At 48.3% G+C, this 21,506-nt stretch overlaps 1 protein-coding gene across 2 annotated transcripts in view; it reads right to left on the bottom strand.

The window, feature by feature from the left end:
- The window catches only part of ZWILCH (zwilch kinetochore protein), an 84,250-nt gene that overhangs the window by 35,597 nt on the left and 27,147 nt on the right, over positions 1 to 21,506 (bottom strand). For both annotated transcript variants that reach the window (XM_083371574.1, XM_083371575.1), the window contains one exon: positions 3,818 to 4,014. In XM_083371574.1, the coding sequence (XP_083227700.1) occupies positions 3,818 to 4,014 (197 nt within the window). The remainder of the gene's footprint in view (positions 1 to 3,817; positions 4,015 to 21,506) is intronic.

Genomic DNA, 21,506 nt, shown 5'->3' with positions numbered 1-21,506 from the left:
CTTCAATTCGCTAAAACAGGTTTCATTTTAGAACTGTAAACCCTAGATCTGTGGTGGCAAGCCTATGGCACATGTGCCACAGGCGGCACACAGAGCCCTCTCTGTGGGCACGGTGGCTCTCCCAAGCGTTGTTTTTTTTTTACTAACCTGCCTTTCAGCTGCATTCCGTTTCTCCATTCACTTCTCAGCCTTCGCCGCGTGTTTGTGGGACTGGGTAAAAAAACAAAAAGTTCCATCAAACTTTCTAACTTCTCATGAGATCTCATGAGAAGTTAGAAAGTCTGATGGAACTTTTTTTTTTTTTACCGATAGTCCCACAAACACAAGGCGAAGGCCGAGAAGTGGAGAAATGGAATGCAGCCGATAGGCAGGTTAGTTAAAAAACGCTTCAGGGAGGCGAGGGCATCTGGGCGGGGGCAGCAACCTTACCCTGCATGGTGGCGGGAAGGTGGGGCACATGTGTTTCCCATGACAGGCCATCCCTTGCAGCCCCGGGGCAGCCGTGCTGGGCAGCGGTGGGCAGGGCGTTGAGGTGGGGGCTGGCAGGCCAACCAAAGCAGCAAGTGGAGCGTGGAGGCAGGGTGATCAGGCCATTGGTGAAAGCAATGCATATGAGCAGAAAGCGGCCTCAGAAGGAAGTTTTTTGGGGTGAAAAAAGGGCCAATCAATCAATCAATCAATTCCAACCTTGTGAAAGATCAGGAAGTTGAAATTTTGATTGACCTTTTTTCCCCCAAGAAACCTTCATTTCCTTGTACACGGCGGGGGCGGATTGCGAAGAAGCAGCATGGGGCTGAGTCAGGTAAGGAAAGAAAGGCAGTTTCTGGGGGAAGCAAGGATTTCATTCCTTAACTGCCCCACTTGTTCCGAGGCTGCTTTCCGCTCAGACGAGTTGCTCTTGCCAATGGCCCAACCGCCCACTTCAGCGCCTCCCTGAGCCTTCGGCGCTTCAGCTGCTGTTTTGGTGGCTCTGTAGGCAGAGCTGCGAAGCTCTCGTCTCTGACAGAGAACTTTGCAGCTCTGCCTACAGAGCCACCAAAGCAGCAGGTGCCTAGAGAGCCACCAAAGCTGTAGCTCAGACATGTAAAACACAAGGCCCACGGGCCAGGGAGGGCCCAAATTTGGCCCCCTGGGGCTGTCACAGAAATGGCAAGGGACCGGCCTTCCTGCCCCAACCCAAACTGGCTGGGCACACACTCAGGAAACGGCACACACTCAGGAAACGGCGAGCGCTCAGGGGCTGGTTTGCAGCAACAGTTGCAGCTCATTTGCCTCACCCTGCCCCTCCCCTTCCAGCCTCCCGTCATGCCCAGCCATTCCCCAGTTTGCTGGGCCTCTTCTCCTCCGGCTCTGCTTTGCTGTACCATGCCTTTCCTTGCACTGTTGGCCTGTGCGATGAAAGGCGTGGAGATGGGAGCGTGTAGTGGCACAAGCCGAACATTGGGCGGCTCTCATTCACCCTTTCCGACACGTTGTAGGGCCGGAGAGGGCAATGCAGTGGTTATGCAGAGCTGCAGCCTGGAACTGCTGGCAGCCGGCAACATGTGGTGGCTGGAGAGAAAGGGTGAGGAGAAAGCAGGAAGGTTTTCTCTCCCCCCCCCCCCCGTGTGTGTGTGTGAGAGAGAGAGGGGGGGGGGAGGAAGAGCGCCAGGAGGGGAAAAGGAGGAGGAAGCCGAAGTGTTACAAAAAGGGGGAGCTTCCCCCTTTCTCTTTTTAACCTCCTCCCACTCCATTCAAGTGAAGTTGGAGGAAAAGGGGGAGAAGGGGGAGAAAGCAGGGAGAGTTTTTGTGTGTGAGGGAGAGAAAGAGAGAGAGATTGAGCCAGCAGGGAAGCGAAAGTGTGGGGAAAGTAAGTAAAGTGTTGCAGAGTAAGCAAACTTACAAAAAGGGGATCTTTCTCTCTCTCTCTCTCTCTCTCACACACACACACACACATGCTGCATCGGGGAGGCGAGCGTAAACTCACAGATTGGCTTTCTGGTCTATTCTTGCCACCTCCCCTCCCTAAAATCATAGTACTCTTTGGACTGAATGGGAAGTTAAGAGGAATTGGCATGAGTTGAAATTAAAAGACCAAGTCAAATCCCCCACCCCAATTATTTTGTCGGAGACATGGAAAGTGTTTCTTGCTTCTACTTCCTCTCATCTGCTCCTTTATAATTTAATCCAGCCTTACCCAAACTAATGTGTTTTGGGTGTCATGGACCACAGTTCCCATAATCCTGTGGCTATGCTGGCTAGAAATGCAATGCCTTATTTTCTCTGCAATATACGCCTAGGAGGCAATAGGTCTGTGGGATTTAAATGTATTTAAACATTTGTTTCTTCTACCTAATTTATTAAATCAACATCTAATTCGAAATTAAATGTTTCTGAGAAATCCAGAGTGGTTTACAAAAAAACTCTCAAAGACAGCTATTGTAAAGCATCACCAGCACTGCTTAAAACAATATTAAGTGTGTATTTTGAGAAAGAAAAATATTAGTAGCAATTTACTTAGTGCTGTTTGACCATAAAATGTGTTGTTATTCTACATATGCTTGGCTGAACATTGTTTGGTGTTGCCTCTAAACAGGTGAGGGATGCATTGTTCATATTTTCCTTGGAAGAAAGTTCTATAATTGGGGTGCTGTCTCTGAGAAGGCTCTGCTCACGGCCACTGTTCTATAAACCAAACCAGGGGGACCATCTGGTCTAAATGGATGGAAAGGTCTCAAAAGGTCTCTTCCAACTCTCTTACTCTTTGAGAGAAGAGCTGCCAACCTCTCCCCCTCCCCTCATCCCTTCCTGGGCACAGAGAGAGTGGGGGAGGGAAGGAAGGAGGTGAGGGAAACAGGAAGAAAGGGAAGGAAAGAAGGAAGGAGATGGGAATGAAAAGGAGGCAAGGAAGGAGGGGAGGGAGGGAGGGAGGGAGGAGATTGGAATAGGAAGGAGAGAAGGTCTGAGGGAAGTCCTGCCTTAGCACTTGGCCATCAGCAGCCCTGTTGTCCTTTCGCCATCCCCTGGTGGTCTCCCACCCTATTCCCATCCTATTGCTGAGGATGCTTTGGTTACAAAGCCAGGTCTCCTCTCATGGAGAGGGAGTGGGTCTCCCTGTGATCCACACACTTTTCCCTCCTGCACCCACCATGAACAACCTGGCCAAGGAGAGTGAGCACAGAAGCAGTAACCTTGAGGAGGAGGTAAACACAGCTGGGCATCCCCTTGAGGAAGTACGGTTAGGGTAGATAGTGCTGTGGGGTCCTGGTGCCGTGGGAGCTCAAGGGTCAGGCTGGGCGCTTGACCTCCACTACCCAGGGCTCCAGGCAGTCCGTACCACTATCCAGGGTCCCCTGCATGGCCTGAGGCTCAGTGAGGCTCCTAGAGTGCTTCGACCGGAGACCTTCAGATCCGCCTGTCTTGCCCAGTCCTGCACAAGAGCCTCTGACATGAATGACGTCAAGCTGGCCACGCCCACCCAGTAGGCCATGCCCACCCAGTGGGCCATGCCCATCCGGCACTCAACAATAAATAAGTGGGGTTTGGCTTGCAGTTTGGGCACTCGGTCTCTAAAAGGTTCGCCATCACTGCCCTAGATTCTGAATTTTTAAAGAAACATTAGTGGATTTTTCCATTTCTTTTACTCATTGCCCACCACAGGCGATTGCAATCCCAAAGTGCTTTTTCAAAAGGCAAACAGACTTTGTCCTCATCCCAGAAGCTTCTTCAGTCTCCTTTCTTTCCGTCTTCAAGGGAAAACAAAACCCAGTCGCCTTTTGAAAAAGCACCTTTCGAACAACCATGACCTGGATGACTAAGAATCTCCACAGACACTTACCATTGGAAGTAACAGTGTGAAGCCTGATTCCCGAAAGGTTATTTCCATTCCTCAAAGATTCTGCTCCAAGCCAAATAGTCTGTTTTGGGTCAGAAGGTTCACATCGTATCCAGAGCGGAAGAAGTTGTGCTGCATGGTTTATTTGTAAATGTTTCATGTTTGGATTTTGAGACATTGTGTAGAAAGAAATCAACTGCCTATCAATGGTGAAAAGACATTATATCAGAAGGGGTGTTGTCTTACCTGAACGCCTTTTCTCAGCATGATGATGGAGAATCCACGAATGGGTTAACTCTGTCTTCCTGCCCAATTAGACTAAGTCAGTCAAACTTGCCAGGACACCTCCCAGTCACGACAAAGGCGAAGCAAATGATGACAGTCCGACGTGTTGGCTCCCATACCCCTGACACAGGACCTGACGGACACTAAGGGGTGGGTGTGGATTCTCCATCATTATGCTGAGAAAAGGCATTCAGGTAAGACAACGCCCCTTCTCCAGCATGATAGCTGGAGAATCCACAAATGGGACATACCAAAGCTGCCCTGCCCTATGGGAGGGAATCAGTCGGGGCCTGTGTCCCACCCTGTGGCACTACCTGTTGCAGCACTCTCCAGCCAAATGAGGTGTCTGTGGAGGCAAACCTATCCAGTTTATAATGCCTCATGAAAGGGGAAGGCAAGGACCATGTCGCCGCCCTACAAATGTCCTCAATGGACGCCTGTGTCACCCAAGCCGCAGAAGTTGCAGCACTGAGAGTGGAGTGAGCAGTGATATGCCTGGGAACTGACAGGGAATGAGATTGGCACGCCCCTGCAATACAAACCCTGATCCCCCTGCCTATAGTGGAGGCAGAAACCTTCCGCCCCATAGTAGAGGGTTGAAAGGAAACAAAGAGAGCTTCCGACTTGCGAAAAGACGCTGTCTGCTTAATATAGTGGTGCAAAGCCCTGCGGACGTCCAGATTGTGCCATTGTCGTTCCAAGGCAAGAGATGGATGAGGACAAAAATCCAGCAAAATGACTTCCTGCGCTGTATGAAACAAGGTATTGACCTTAGGAATGAAGGAGGGATCCAATCGAAGGACCACCCTGTCAGGATGAAAAACGCATAGGTCCTGTCTGACAGAGAGAGCTGCCAGTTCAGAAATGTGTCTAGCCGATGTGACGGCTGTCAAGGCCACCTTGTCAAGAACTGCAGAGTACAGGTCCTGATGGGTTCAAATGGAGGAGAGGTAAGGGCCTGCAAGACCCGTGACAAATCCCAAGAGGGATACCAGTGAACCACTGGAGGTGTGGTGTTGGTCGCTCCTTTGAGAAATGAGCGTACCATAGGATGTTGAGCCAATGCCTCCGAATTGTCCCAATACAGTGGAGAGAGCTGCCATTTGTCAGCAGATGGTATTGGGCGCAAAGCCCTCATTAAGCCCCTCCAATAAATAGTCCAAGATCCTCAGGATAGTAATAGCCGAAAGATCTAACTGGTTCTTATCACACCAACTACAGAAACTCTTCCAAGTGGAGTCATAGATCCTGTTTGTTGTAGGCCATCTGGAGGCCTGAATCACCGTAATTACCTCCAATAAATAAGACACATGTGTCAGGAGCCGCCATTCAAGTGCCAGACGGTCAATGCGCGGTCAGCACCACCAAGATCTTAGTAAACACTCTTGGGGCCTACTAAAGGCCGAACGGTAAGGCTCTGTAGTGGTAATGGTGAGACTTGTAGCAAAACCTTAGGAACCTCCGGTAGGCAGGAAGGATGGGAATGTGAAGGTATGCTTTTGTGAGGTCGATGGACGTCAGGAAGTCTCCCCTCCTGATGCTGGACACGATGGACTGTAGTGTTTGCAACTTGAACTTCTTGTATACGAGATGAGCGTTCAGCCCCTTTACATCGAGTATTGCCCTCCATCCTCCAGACATCTTCGGAACGATGAAGAGGATGGAATAGAACCCCCTTCCTAGCTGCCCATCCAGGACTGGTTATTTCTAAGAGGTGTTGAATAGCCTCTGACATGAGAGCCTTCCTGACCGCATTTTTTGATGGCGGACAAGGAATGAAGCAGTCTGGGGGGACGGACATGAATTCTAGGAACAGACCGCTCCTGATAAGTGTTGAGGACCCAAGCATCTGTGATGGTGGTCTCCCATTTTTGAACAAACAACGTCAGTCTGCCACCAATTGAGGAGACCGCCCTGAAATCATTTAGACTTTTTGAAGGGACGGCTTCCCCGTGCCTTGAAAGGGCTGCTTTGCTTGCAATTGCAACCTGGATCGGCCTCTGGTTCCCGGTCGAATTGACGGTCAGACCTGGAAGGGAAGGAACCGGGGGGGGGGGGGGCTGAGCAAACTCCAATCCTGACCCTAATTGGAAAAATTGTCTGCGGACGTACGGGGTATCTGCCCGTCTAAGAAGATGAGACATCACCTTACACTTGTCCTTGTTTTCCACCAAATAAGGTGTCAAGGCCTCCCAAAAAAGCTGACCACCACAGTAAGGGGCAGCTGCCAAGCACCCCTGGATTTAACATCCGCTCGCCAGTGTTTGAGCCACAGGAGTCTGCGAGCGATAACATTGGAGGCTATGGCCCTAGAAAAGAACCTGGTGGCATGTAGAGATACGCACGCCATGTACTCTGAAGCAGCCACTAACTTGGCTAAGTCCTGGTGCATTCGGACTTCCTCCGGGGGTACTTTGGCCTGAAGTTGGCGGAGCCAGAGAAGGGAGGTTCTGGCAAAGAAAGAGGTGGATGTGGCCACCCTCACCGCCCATGCTGAGGCCAGGTAGGTCCTGCAGAAGGAAAGTTCAGATTTCCTGTCCTCCGCCTTCAAGGTCTCAGCCATATCACTGGACACCGTGGAGAAGAGTGGAGTCAGAGGTTCATCCACGGAAGGAAACTCTAGCACTTCCGACAAGGCCGGGTCAACATTAAAGACCTTCTTGTCCATCCCCCCTTGAGAGGGAAAAGTGCCAGGTGTTTCCCATTGCTTCTGTGCCGTGTTGAGGAAGAAAGGGGGACAGGGGATGTGATGCTCAGTGACCACATGCTCTGAAAATACCAGCCTTGCGTCTTGGCTGGTGGACGGACCAGGATGAGGAACCTGGTCAGGACCAATCTTAGCAACAGCGCTGGCCTTATGAAGCAGAGATTTAAAAAGCACTGGATTGAATAGACCAACAAAGGGACGAGGGTCCGGAGTAAGAGTGGCATTTCCATTGGGTCGTACTCCTCAGAAAAAGGTACTCTGCTGCGAGGAAACTGGGTGGGAGAAATAGGGTCAGAATATTCTGGTGCTCCCAACTGGGGGAGATAAGGTAGGGTCATTGAGGCCACCAATTCGAGTGCATACCTTTGTTGATGTTGTAAGGCCAATCCCTGGGCAACCGCCTGGGAGATCAGAACCTGAAACTGCTCCGGCGACCACACTCCCTGCACCTCTGAGGGCCGAAGCCCGGCTGTTGTGGGTGTAAAGGTGGCCTCGGGCCTAGACTGCGTTGCTCTTGGGACTGGAGGCGTCAGTCAGATACCTGGTCCCTGAGTAAAGGAAACCATCTGTTCCTCCTCAGCCCTGGGAAGATAAGGTTGGTCATCATCCCCCTCCGGAGACCAGACCCTATGGGCAGACAAGGGAGAAGGAGCAAGCTGTGGCCCAAATACAGATTCCTCTGCCAGAGGAGAAGAGACCTGTTCAGCACCCATCGTGCCCTGTTTCTGGGCCTTGGCAAACTGCCTTTCTAAGGCCTGGTGCCTCCTGCTGGCCTCTTTCTCTGCCGCCTTGGAGGACCTTTTGCCAGAGATGGCCTTGGCATTGGCCTTGAGCTTTCCAGCAGCCCCCGGTTTGGAGGACTTATGCTTTGATTGCGCAGGAGTGTTGGAGGCACCGTGTGAAGCCTGAGGAGATATCTCAGTGGAATGCTGAGAGGGATCTCAAACAGAGAAACAGAGTACTGATCTGAGGCTGTGTGCCACTCCCAGGGATCAATAAGTACTCTATGGCAATGGTGGCTGCAGGACCAACTTAATGGACAACTGGGACACCTGCAAAGCTCCTGATGGACTTAAGACCAGTTGAAGCACCTTTGGAGCACAGGCCAAGTCTACTGTGGCGGTGGATCACCTTGGTGATAACAGCCAGCTTACATGTAGAAAACAGATTACCTCGGTGATAACAGCCAGTTCACTAGTCCTAGTTGGTGAAGGCGAGGCCAAGAATGGCACGGCCAGCACACATCTTGTTGGAATGGACAATGAGACAGCTAGGTTGACGCCTAGAGCTACAATTGAAACCTCCTATACTTGACCATCCACTTTGAAAGGTTTGGGGTGAGGCAAACAATGATTGTGCTACAGTCAGAAGGGATCTGAACACAGAACCCTCTGCAATGATTGTGAGAGGAGAAGCCTGAAAAAGGACCCCCGCGAACTGACCAGAGGCTCAGGGACCAACTTCCCTGAGCTGGAAGGCAAGGTAAGCACTTTTGAAGTCTGTGGGGTTTTTTGGGGTGGGGGCTGAAATTTCCCCCCCCTTCTCAGAAGCTAGTAAAGGCTGCACAAGCCTTTTCAGAGGAAAAGCAATGCGATAGTGGCACCCAAAATGGCGGCCGCTATTGCTGATAGTGAAAAAAGAGAAGCGACCTGTCCTTCCCCCTTAATTCAGGAGAGAAGGCAGGCAGTTCTGAGTCTTCACGTGCCTCTGATGCTATCAGCACACTTAAAAAGGTAGCTTACCCAGCCTAAGAATTATAGACCTATATCGCTTTTGAATACAGATTATAAGATTTTCTCAAAAATATTGGCAAGTAGATTAATGCACGTTTTGAAGCAAATGATTCATAGTGATCAGTCTGGATTTATAACTGGAAGATATATGAAATATAATGTAAGACAAATTATTAATTTAATTGAGTATTTGGATAAGAACAACCAAGTCCCTGCGGCATTGATATTTTTGGATGTTGAAAAAGCTTTTGATCAGTTGAATTGGCAATTTTTATTGAAAGTTGTTGATAAAATGAATTTTGGGGACAAATTTTTATATTCTCTTAGGGCTATATAACAACAATCGGCACAAATTATAATTAATGGACATTTAAAATTTATTTATTTATTTATTTTATTTTATTTGTATACCGCCCTTCTCCCGAAGGACTCAGGGTGGTGAACAGGGCAATAAATACTAAAATGCAAAGTACAAAAATTAAGAAGAGATTAAACCATAATGCCCAATAAAACAGATAAATATATAAAAACATAATAAAATCCCAAAACCCATCAGACCAGGCTGGCTTGTTCAAATAAATAGGTCTTTAGATCACGTCGGAAGGAGCGAAGATCGGGGGCCATCCGGAGCTCTACCGGTAAACAGTTCCACAGATCAGGCGTACCCACAGAGAACGCCCTCCCCCTGGGGGGCCACCAGTCGGCACTCTCTGACCAGTGGCACCCTGAGGAGGCCCTCTCTGTGGGAGCAGACTGGGCGGAGGGAAGTTGACGCCGGCAGCAGGTGCTACCTAAGGTACTCCGGACCCATGCCATGTAGGGCTTTAAAGGTCATTACCAGCACCTTGAATCTCACCCGGAAGATAACTGGCAGCCAATGCAGCTCACGGAGCAGAGGTGTAACATGGGAGTATCGGGAAACCCCCAACACAACTCTCGCGGCTGCATTCTGCACCAGTTGGAGCCTCCGAGTGGTCCTCAAGGGCAGCCCCATGTAGAGAGCATTGCAGTAGTCTAACCGAGAGGTCACGAGCGCATGAGTGACTGTACGCAAGGCATCCCGGTCTAGATAGGGCCGCAACTGGCGCACCAGGCGAACCTGGGCGAAGGCCCCCCTAGTCACAGTTACTATATGATCTTCTAAAGAAAGCTGTGAATCTAGGAGAACTCCCAAGTTGCGAGCCCTATCTACGGGGGGTAAGGACTCACCCCCCATAGTATGAGATGGAATAATCTGAGTTTCCCGAGATGTCGGTACGTACAGCAACTCAGTCTTGTCAGGGTTGAGCCGAAGCCTGTTCCTCCCCATCCAGACCCGAACCGCCTCCAGGCAACGGGACATCACGTCGAGGGCATCACTGCGGTGGTTTGGGGTCGAAATAAAAAGCTGGGTATCATCAGCATACTGATGATACCCAACTCCATCATCAGTATGCTGATGATACCCAACTCCAAAGCCGCGAATGATCTCACCCAGAGGCTTCATGTAGATGTTGAACAGGAGAAGTGAGAGGACCGACCCCTGAGGTACTCCACAAACGAGAGGCCTCGCGGTCGACCTCTGCCCCCCTGCCAACACCGACTGCGAACGTCCCAGGAGGTAGGAGAACCACTGAAGAACCGTGCCTCCCACTCCCAATCCCCTGAAACGCCGCAGCAAGATACCATGGTCGATGGTATCAAAAGCCGCTGAGAGGTCTAACAGGACTAGGACAGAAGAACATCCCCTGTCCCGAGCCCTCCAGAGATAATTCACCAGAGCAACCAATGCCGTCTCTGTGCTGTACCCGGGCCTGAAACCCGATTGGTACGGGTCTAGATAATCAGCTTCATCCAGGACCGAAGGGAGCTGATGCGCCACCACGCTCTCAACAACCTTCGCAAGAAAACGAAGGTTGGAGACCGGACGAAAGTTGTTTAATACAGCTGGGTCCAAGGCAGGCTTCTTGAGGAGAGGTCTCACCACTGCCTCCTTCAAGGCGGCAGGGAAACTACCCTCACTCAAAGATGCAGATATCACCGCCTGGAGCCAGCCTCGTGTCCCTTCCCGAGCTGCATAAACCAGCCAAGAAGGGCACGGGTCCAATAAACACGTGGTGGAGCTCAGCTTCCTCATAATCCTGTCCACTTCCTCCGGAGTCACAGGATCGAACTCCTCCCAGATAACATCGACAAGACCACTCATGCCCTGATCGTCAGACTCTGCCCAGTCGGAGTCCAAACCGGTCCGAACCCGAGCGATTTTGTCGGACAGATGTTGGCTAAACTCCTCGGCATGACCCTGCAAGGGATCCTCCCTCACCTCCTGATTAAGGAGGGAGCAGGTCACCCTAAACAGGGCGGCCGGGCAATTATCTGCGCACGCGATGAGGGTAGCGAAGAAATTAGACCTCGCCACCCTCATCGCCACGAGATAAGACCTGGTAAAGGATCTTAGTCGCAATCGGTCGGATTCAGACCGGCTGGATCTTCAACAGCTCTCTAGGCCCCGTCTCTGACGCTTCATCTCCCGGAGCTCCGCAGAAAACCATGGAGCCCACTGGGATCTGCACCGGGTCTTAGTCGCACTTGTTCGGATTCAGCCCGACTGGATCTCCAACAGCTCTCTAGGCCTCGTCCCTGACGCTTCATCTCCCGGAGCTCCGCAGAAAACCATGGAGCCCACTGGGATCTGCACCGGGTCAGGGGCCGCAAGGGTACAAATCGGTCAAGTGCCTCCGTGGCTGCCTTTTCCCAGGCTTCCACTAAAGCATCCGCCGAGCTGTGAGCAGAGGAGGCAGGTGGGGACCCCAGCGCTGCCTGGAACCTCTCGGGGTCCATTAAGCGCCTGGAGCGGAACCATCTAGTTGGTTCAACAAGCCCACGGCGGGCAGTGGCAAAACGGAAGACCAGCCTCAGGAGATGATGATCGGTCCATGACAGGGGCAAAACAATTGGAAACCCCCAAGATCATCTAACCACCGTTCCGATAGGAAAACCAAGTCAAGGGTGTGGCCCCCCCACATGAGTCGGTCCCTGAATTACTTGCGTCAGGTCCATGGTCGTCATGGAAGCCATGAACTCCCGAGCTAACTCAGATGATCCTCCCAGGGATGGTAGATTGAAGTCACCCAAAACCATAAGTTTGGGGAACTGAATCACCAGCCCCGAGAGGATATCGAGAAAAAATTGAAAAAGGCACAAGACAGGGATGTCCACTATCACCATTGTTGTTTGTTTTAACATTGGAGATTTTACTGATCAAAATTCGCGAATCAACTATAATAAAGGGAATAAAAGTAAACCAGAATGATTATAGGTTAAGAGCCTTTGCGGATGACTTGGTTGTGACATTATCTCAACCGACTCTCAACCGGTTATAGACTTGATGGAAATTATAACTCAATATGGAAAAGTTTCTGGTTTTAAGGTAAATAATAATAAGACTAAAATATTATCTAAAAACATGACTATGAAGGAAAAGCAAATGTTAGTTAAATTGACAGGTTGTTTTTTTTATTAAAGAGTTTTACAAAAACAAAATTTTACAATATATCCCCAAATCCCTCCCACCCCAAACCCACCTACTTCCCCCCCCCCCAACTTCCCAGAGCTAAATACAGGATTATAGTTACAATAATCATATTCTAAATAAAAATTATGCATAATATACAATTAACCAAATTCATAATGCGCTTTAACTCTCTTTTAACATAACTACAAACAACGTACCAATAACAATATCCCACTAAAATCTACTCATAAGCTAAATGGTACTTTTTAGTCCCATATTTGTTTTGAATATAATTTATCCATCTCCTCCAAACTGAAATATACCGGTATCTTTCCTGTGAATGATCCTTCAAATAAGCAGAAATCTTAGACATTTCTGCAAGATTCGAAACTTTAAACACCCATTCTTCTACAGTGGGCAAACTATCCTTCTTCCAATATTGTCCCACCAGTAACCGTGCTGCCGTTATCATGTTCAACATCAGTTTCTTTAACATCACAATCTACAACAATGCCCAATAAAAATAATTGCGGGGAAAACTTTATCTTTCTCTTAAAAATCTTTTGAATGTTCCACCAAATTTTAATCCAAAAAGCTTAGACATTTCTGCAAGATTCGAAACTTTAAACACCCATTCTTCTACAGTGGGCAAACTATCCTTCTTCCAATATTGTCCCACCAGTAACCGTGCTGCCGTTATCATGTTCAACATCAGTTTCTTTAACATCACAATCTACAACAATGCCCAATAAAAATAATTGCGGGGAAAACTTTATCTTTCTCTTAAAAATCTTTTGAATGTTCCACCAAATTTTAATCCAAAAAGCTTTTATATTTCTACAAATCCACCACATGTGAAAATAGGTAGCTTCTAAACTACCACACCTCCAACATTTAGACTGTAAATTAGGATACATGTTGGACAGCTTCTTGGGATCCAGATGCCATCTATAAAACATTTTATAAAAATTTTCTCTTAAATTTTGAGCCTGGGTAAATTTAACATTTCTGACCCAAATTATCTCTCAGGTGTCCAACGAAATTGGTTCCTGAATATTTTGTGCCCACTTTATCATGCAGTATTTAACCAGTTCTGTTTCCGAATCCAATTCAATTAAAGCATTATATATCCTCTTTATATGTGCACAATTTAAATCTCTAATTTGCTTTACTAAATTTTGATCTGTAGTTGTGATGCCAACCTTTTGATCTGACTTCCACCTAGCTTTCAATTGGGTATAGTGAAACCAAGAGTAACTTATGTTTTCTTGTCTTAACTCCTCTACTGGTTTAAGTTGCCAATCATTCCCTTGCAATCTAAGTAGTTCCTTATAAGAAACCATATCCATACTCACTCCCATAGATACGCCCTCTATCGCGTGTCCAGGAATTCCCCAAATCGGTATTTTATAATTTAACTTATAATAATACTTTTTCCAGACACGCAATAAAGCACTTCTAAGAATATGGAATTTAAAAGCCCTGTCTACCTTCTTATCATAAAGCAAGTATGCATGCCATCCATATACCAAATCCCATCCCTCAAGATGAAGTATTCTCTTGTTAGTTAGATTAAGCCAATCACTAATCCAGGTCAAGGCAACCGCATCATAGTACAATTTCAAATTCGGCGCCTTGAGTCCCCCTCTTTCCCTGGCATCTTGTAAAATCTTGAATTTAACTCTTGGTTTTTTCCCCGCCCAGATAAATTCGTTATCTGCCATTTATCAAGGTTGGCATCCTTTTTCAATATAGGTATCATCTGAAACAGAAAGAGAAACTTTGGTAGAACATTCATTTTAACAACTGCAATTCTTCCCAGTAATGATAATTGTAATTTTTTCCAATTATTTAAGTCCCTTTGTACCTTCAACCATAGTGTTTCATAATTATTCTTATACAATTTTACATTTGAGGCTGCAATATATACTCCTAGATATTTAACCTTCTTCACTATTTCAAAACCTGTTAATTTAGATAACATATCCCTTTCACTCATAGATAAATTCTTGGATAATATCTTAGTCTTATTACTATTCACCTTAAACCCAGAAACCTTACCATACTGAGTTATAATTTCCATCAAGTCTATAACCGACTGTAACGGTTGGGATACTGTCACAACCAAGTCATCAGCAAAAGCTCTCAATCTATAATCATTCTGTTTTATTTTAATTCCCTTTATCAAAGAGGACTCTCAAATTTTAATTAGTAAAATCTCTAATGTTAAAACAAACAATAATGGTGATAGGGGGCAACCCTGTCTTGTACCTTTTACAATTTTAAAAGTCTCTGTTAATCCCCCATTAACTATAATTTGTGCAGTTTGTTGTTGATATATAGCTTTAATAGCATGTAGAAAACCTTCTCCAAAATTCATCTCCTCAACAACTCTTAATAAAAATTGCCAATTCAATTGGTCAAAGGCTTTCTCTGCATCCAAAAATATCAATGCTGCGGAGACTTGGTTGTTCTTATCCAAATATTCAAGCAAGTTAACAATTTGTCTTACATTATATTTTATATACCTCCCAGATATAAATCCCGATTGATCACTATGAATCATTTGTTTCAAAACTTGCATTAATCTATTAGCCAATACTTTAGCAAAAATCTTATAATCTGTATTTAAAAGTGATATAGGTCTATAATTTTTAGGTTGAGTAAGATCTTGATCCTCCTTTGGGATCAACGATACAAAAGCTGTCCTCCATGATGGAGGAACTGCGCCTCCAGTCTGAATTTCATTAAACAAAATCTTTAAGGGTTCAATCATTTCAGGCAACAACTTTTTATAATAAATTGCTGTTAATCCATCTGTTCCCGGAGCTTTGCCCAATTTCAACTGTTTAATAGCTAAAGAAATTTCTTCTGATGTAATTGGGCAATTCATCTCAAGTTGTTGTTCTTGTGAAAGTCTTGGAAAATGAGCTCCCTGTAAATACTTGTCTACATCTAAAGCTTGTATATTCTCTTTAGAATATAATTTCGACTAAAAATCTAGAAAACTCCTCTTAATCAAATTTTGTTGGTAAACTTCTTTTCCTTTATATTCTATTTTGCCTATAGTATGTAATTTCTGTTTCTTCCTTAATTGATAAGCCAACCAGGTTGCTGCCAGCATCCTAGGTATTCTGCGCATGCCCAAGATGGCGGACGTGCTTGGCTGAGCTCCGCGAGGAGCTCTGGCAATTTTAGCGACCCTGGGAGCCCCACAGGAATGTCATTCTCTCTGTGTCGGGGGTTTGGATTAGGGTCGAGGAAAAGCTTCTGGTAGTTACTTCTGCAGCTGCTGTGCTGCTTGTCTGGCTCTGTAAGCCCGGATCTTCGGAGGGCCCCGGCTGTTCGGAGGAGTTTGGGAGAGCCGTGCAGGCCCGGAAGAATTGGTTGAGCCCGTGCTGTGCTCTGCGGCGCCGACCAGCTGACTGTGCTCTGCGGCGCCGACCAGCTGATTGTCGGGGCCGCAGGAGCTCAGCGAAGCCAGAGGGAGCAGCTGTGCTGCTTGTCGTTGGCTCTGTAAGTCCGGAGTTTCGGAGGAGTTTGGGAGGGCCGTGCAGGCCCGGAAGAACTAGCTGAGCTCCGTGCTGTGCTCTGCGGCACCAACCAGCTGATTGTCGGGCCGCGGGAGCTCAGCGAAGCCTAATGGAGTCCTCCGGAGGCTCTGGAAGAACCCGGAAGAACCCTGCTTTGTGCAGCACCGACCGGCTGGTTGTCGGAGCTGCGGGAACCCAGTGAAGCCTGGAGGAGTGTGGTGGAGGTCTTGGAAGATCTTGGGAGACCCGCGCACCGCCAACCTGCTGACCGTGGTTGCTGCTATGCTGTTACGGGAGTCTGGTGGAGTCTTGCGGAGCCCGGGATAACTCGACGGAGCTTGGCGACTCTGGGGAGAACTTTCCAGTTGCTTGAGGAGCCGGATGCTGGCCGATTTACGACTATTACTATGAACTACGGCTTGGAGCAGCGTCAGCGTTTAAAGTGGTGGAGTGGTGGAGATGGTCCTGGTTGGCGGTGAGGGAGTTGGAGTGCCGCGACCGCTTTGGTATGGTGACTATGGCCGGGTGGTGGAGTGTGGACTTCTATGCCTGGACATTTGGAGGCATGGACTACTGTAGCTGACTGGACCATGTCTTTTGGGCCCCACTGAAGTACTATGGGGCCCTGGTTCCCTCCCTATCGGTCGACTATCACCTGGTCCCTTCCATGACGCGAAAAGAAACCTGAAACCGGAGCTTCTCTTACCACTCTGTGACTTTATGGGTTTTTAGCCCTAATTCATCTTGCTGACTGGTTTGCCCTATTGTCCTCCCTTTTTTCCTTTCCCCTTGGGTTTTGGAAGGTTCCGGGTGTATAACCACAGTGGGAGAGTGGTTAAGAGTTAAGAGTTTCCACCTGTTACCGTCCTAGAGGTGAGAGCTCTAGGCGGTATCTCTTTCCCCGGCTATATATTCCAGGCTGCTCCCCGGTCCTGACCGTTGTGAGAGGATGCGGATTGTTCCGGGGTTACCCAGCTCAAGTGGCAGCGGAGCTGGGTTTGCAGTCTGGATATTCTCCTTCCACTTTAAGATCCTCCCATTTTATTTATTTTGAACTGGGTCTGTTTTTGCTGGATTATCCAATTATTATCATGGGCCTGAGTTACCCCAGCACGGTTTTGTTCGCCCTCAGGGGTGCTCCCCCATCCTGGGTGCGACCCGCCTTATCTTCTACTCTGCCTCTTGATGACGGGCCCGATTGTCGGGACCCTGAGAGATGGCTGGGCAGGAACAGGGGCCTAAGATATAAATTTAATAAGAGGCCCCTGGTTACTTTTTTAGCCAAATTTTTTGGAGGGTTAGGGAGGGGGGAGGGTTGTGGTTGGTTGGAGACGGGGGGTAATCCACCAACTGTTGTTCAGGCCAGGTCCAGGATAGATCGCGTAGAGAGGGAGCCGGGGTCGGCCATCTCCGGAGCTCCTGAGCGGGTCGTGGGATTGCCTATTCCCACGACGATAGGGAATGGCAGCAGGTGTAAGATCAGAGGGCCGTACCGACCTCCGGGAGGGCATCTCCGCTATTTACAAGTGGTGAGGCGCTCCGACCCTCTGTCTTCGACCCGAGGTTCCGGGAGCGGGGATGTGCAGCCACCTGAGCTCCGGCTGGTGTACCTGAATGCCAGGTCCATTGCTAACAAGGCTCCTCTCGTCCGGGATCTGGTCGAGGGTGAGCATGCGGACCTGGCCTGCATCACGGAGACCTGGTTGGGCCCAGAGGGCGGTATCCCCCTGGCTGATCTTTGCCCACCAGGCTTCTGGGTGCTACACCGGCCTCGGACTCAGGGTAGGGGTGGGAGAGTGGCTGTGGTTATGAGGGAGACCTTATGTCCGCAGGAGGCCACCGTTCTTCAGATAGTCGGGTGCGAATCTCTCTTATTGAGGTTTGGTCCTAGGGCGCAGTTGGGCTTGCTGCTGGTGTACCTTTCGCCTAGTCGCGCAGCAGCAGCCCTGCCTGAGCTTCTCGATATCCTCTCAGGGCTGGTGATTCAGTTCCCCAAACTTATGGTTTTGGGAGACTTCAATCTACCATCCCTGGAAGGAGCATCTGAGTTAGCTTGGGAGTTCATGGCTTCCATGACGGCCATGGACCTGACGCAAGTAATTCAGGGACCGACTCATGAGGGAGGCCACACCCTTGACTTGGTTTTCTTATCTGGTCGGTGGTTAGATGATCTTAGTGGGGGCTCCCCAATTGTTATGCCCCTGTCATGGACCGATCATCATCTCCTGCGGCTGGTCTTCCGTTTTGCCACTCCCCACCGTGGGGCTGTTGAGCCAACCAGATGGTTCCGCCCCAGGCGCTTAATGGACCCTGAGAGGTTCCAGGCAGCACTGGGGTCCCCACCTGCCTCCTCTGCTCACAACTCGGCAGATGCTTTAGTGGAAGCCTGGGAAAGGATGGCCACGGAGGCACTTGACCGAGTTGTACCCTTGTGGCCCCTCACCCGGCGTAGATCCCAATGGGTTCCATGGTTCTCCACGGAGCTCCGGGAGATGAAGCGTCAGAGACGGGGCCTAGAGAGCATTTGGAGGTCCAGCCGATCTGAATCCGACCGATTGCGACTAAGAACCCATATTAGGTCTTATCTCGCAGTGATGAGGGTGGCGAGGTCTAACTACTTCGCTGCCCTCATCGCGTACGCAGATAATCGCCCGGCCGCCCTGTTTAGGGTGACCCGCTCCCTCCTTAATCAGGCGGTGAGTGAGGAACCCTTGCAGGGGCGTGCCAAAGAGTTTAGTCAACATCTGTCGGACAAAATCGCTTGGATTCGGACCGGTCTGGACTCCGACTGGGCAGCGTCAGACGATCAGGACACGAGCGGTCTTGTCAATGTTACCTGGGAGGAGTTCGATCCTGTAACTCCGGAGGAAGTGGACAGGATTATGGGGAGGCTGAGCTCCACCACATGTTTATTGGACCCGTGCCCTTCCTGGCTGGTTTATGCAGCCCGGGAGGGGACACGAGGCTGGTTCCAGGCGGTTATATCTGCCTCTCTGAGTGAGGGTAGTTTTCCCGCCGCATTGAAAGAGGCGGTGGTAAGATCTCTCCTCAAGAAGCCTGCCTTGGACCCGGCTGTGTTAAATAACTTTCGTCCGGTCTCCAACCTTCGCTTTCTTGCGAAGGTTGTTGAGAGTGTGGTGGCACATCAGCTCCCTCTGGTCCTGGATGAAGCGGATTATCTAGACCCGTACCAATCGGGCTTCAGGCCCAGGTACAGCACGGAGACGGCATTGGTCGCGCTGGTGAATGATCTTTGGAGGGCTCGGGACAGGGGATATTCCTCTGTCCTAGTCCTATTAGACCTCTCAGCGGCTTTCGATACCATCGACCATGGTATCCTGCTGCGGCGTCTCAGGGGATTGGGAGTGGGAGGCACGATTCTTCAGTGGTTCTCCTCCTATCTCCTGGGACACTCGCAGTCGGTGTTGGCAGGGGGGCAGAGGTCGACCGCGAGGCCTCTCGTTTGTGGAGTCCCTCAGGGGTCGGTCCTCTCGCCTCTCCTGTTCAACATCTACATGAAACCGCTGGGTGAGATCATTCGTGGTTTTGGAGTTGGGTATCATCAGTATGCTGATGATACCCAACTTTTCATTTCGACCCCAAACCACCCCAGTGATGCCCTCAACGTGATGTCCCGATGCCTGGAGGCGGTCCGGGTCTGGATGGGGAGGAACAGGCTTCGACTCAACCCTAACAAGACTGAGTGGCTGTGCGTACCGGCATCTCGGGATATTCAGGATATCCAACCCCTCACTATGGGGGGTGAGTTATTACCTCCTGTAGATAGGGCTCGCAACTTGGGAGTCCTCCTAGATTCACAGCTTTCCCTACAAGACCATATAGTAGCTGTGACTAGGGGGGCCTTCGCCCAGGTTCGCCTGGTGCGCCAGTTGCGGCCCTATCTAGACTGGGATGCCTTACGTACGGTCACTCATGCGCTCGTGACCTCTCGTCTTGACTACTGCAACGCTCTCTACATGGGGCTACCTTTGAAGACCACTCGGAGGCTCCAACTGGTACAGAATGCAGCCGCGAGATTTGTATTGGGAGTTTCCCGACACTCCCATGTCACACCTTTGCTCCGCGAGCTGCATTGGCTTCCAGTTGTCTTCCGAGTGAGGTTCAAGGTGTTAGTAATGACCTACAAAGCCCTACATGGCATGGGTCCGGAATACCTTGGGGACCACCTGCGGCCGGCGTCAACTTCCCTCTACCCAGTACGCTCCCACAGAGAGGGCCTCCTCAGGGTGCCACCGGTCAAAGAATGCCGACTGGTGGCCCCCAGGGGGAGGGCGTTCTCTGTGGGTGCACCGGATTTATGGAACCATCTTCCGGTTGAGCTCCGGATGGTGCCCGATCTCCGCTCCTTCCGGCGCGATCTTAAAACCCATCTCTTTAAACAAGCTGGCCTGGCCTGATGGGACGGGGTGGGATTTTATAAATGGATTTCAATTTTTAATCTGTATTAATTTATTATGGGCACTGTTTAATTACTTTTTAATAATTTTTAATTTTTGTATCTTGTTTTTATGTATTGCCCTGTTCACCGCCCTGAGTCCTTCGGGAGAAGGGCGGTATACAAATTAAATAAATAAATAAATAAATAAATAAATAAATAAATAAATAAATAAACCATCTACCAGGCTTATTGGCGTTACAAAAAGTATTGTGTTTGGCATAACGCAAATTAGTTGCTACTTGATCAGCCAATAGCATATTAAATTGTTCTTTCAATAAATGTATTGAGATCTTTAAATTATTATCCAATGGATTCAAAATGAACTTCTCCTTAGTTTTAATCTCTTCCTCAATATCTAAACATTTTTGCACTTGCTTACGCCTATAAGCATTATTCATATAAATCAAAACCCCTCTCATATAGGCTTTACTAGCATCCCAAACCATTTCCATCGAGGTACCTTTATGCATATTCATGACAAAAAATTCTTTCATATGTTCTATACATTTCTGCAAGAACAAGTCATTTGTAAATAAATTCTCATTCAGCCTCCAGGATCTCCTAGTAGTGTCTTCAGCAAAGAACTCCAACCAAACAGGACTATGGTCAGACATTGTCCTAGGAAAAATCTTAACGTTCTTAACCGAAGCAGAAAGATCAGTAGTAATCAAAATGAAGTCAATCCTGGAAAAAGATTTATGTCTATCCGGAAAAAAAGTAAAATCTCTGTCTCTCATATTCCTTTCCTGCCATACATCTCTTAATTCCAAATCTTCCTTCAAATCAAAAAAAGCTTTAGGCAATTTTGAATTTAAAAAGTTTTTAGAAGATCCCTTCTTATCTTCAGATGGCACCAAAACCCCATTCCAGTCCCCCATCATAACAGATTTGTAATCCAGTTCAATTAGTCTCTGATGTAAAAATTTAAAAATTTTTTGCTGTTGTTGATTTGGAGCATATAATCCAATAAGAAGAACTTTCTTTCCTTGTAATGTTAATTCAATAGTAATATATCTCCCTTGTTTATCTGATTCAATCAATCTTGCTGAAAAGTCTTTTCTTAAGTAAATAACCACTCCAGCCTTCTTGTCCGGAGCAAAAGATGCAAAATGTGTTCCCAATCGGGAATTAATCAAATATTTTTGATCTTTTAATGCAATATGTGTCTCTTGTAAGCAAACAATGTCATTTTTATGTTGTTTCAGATAAAAAAATACTTTCTTTCTTTTCTGTGGTGAATTTAACCCATTAACATTCCATGTCAGGAACTTCACCATCTCTGGTGACTATGAGCCTTTGGAACATGGCCTGAAGATCAGCTGTTGCTCTCTTTGGACGTGCTCCTCCCATGGGCTCTAAAACGGCCACATCTTGCGTAGCTGGACCAGTTACAGGCTTTTGTTTTTGCTCTTTTTCCATACGCTTATGTGCAGCTCTTGTCATCCTCTGTTCTTTTAGATCTTCCTTTAATGCCAAACTCTG

Source organism: Vipera ursinii, assembly GCF_947247035.1.
Source record: "Vipera ursinii genome assembly, chromosome: 11".
Taxonomy (NCBI): domain Eukaryota; kingdom Metazoa; phylum Chordata; class Lepidosauria; order Squamata; family Viperidae; genus Vipera; species Vipera ursinii.
The sequence above is the reverse complement of the archived record's forward strand: the minus strand, read 5'-3'. Positions and strand labels throughout refer to the sequence as shown.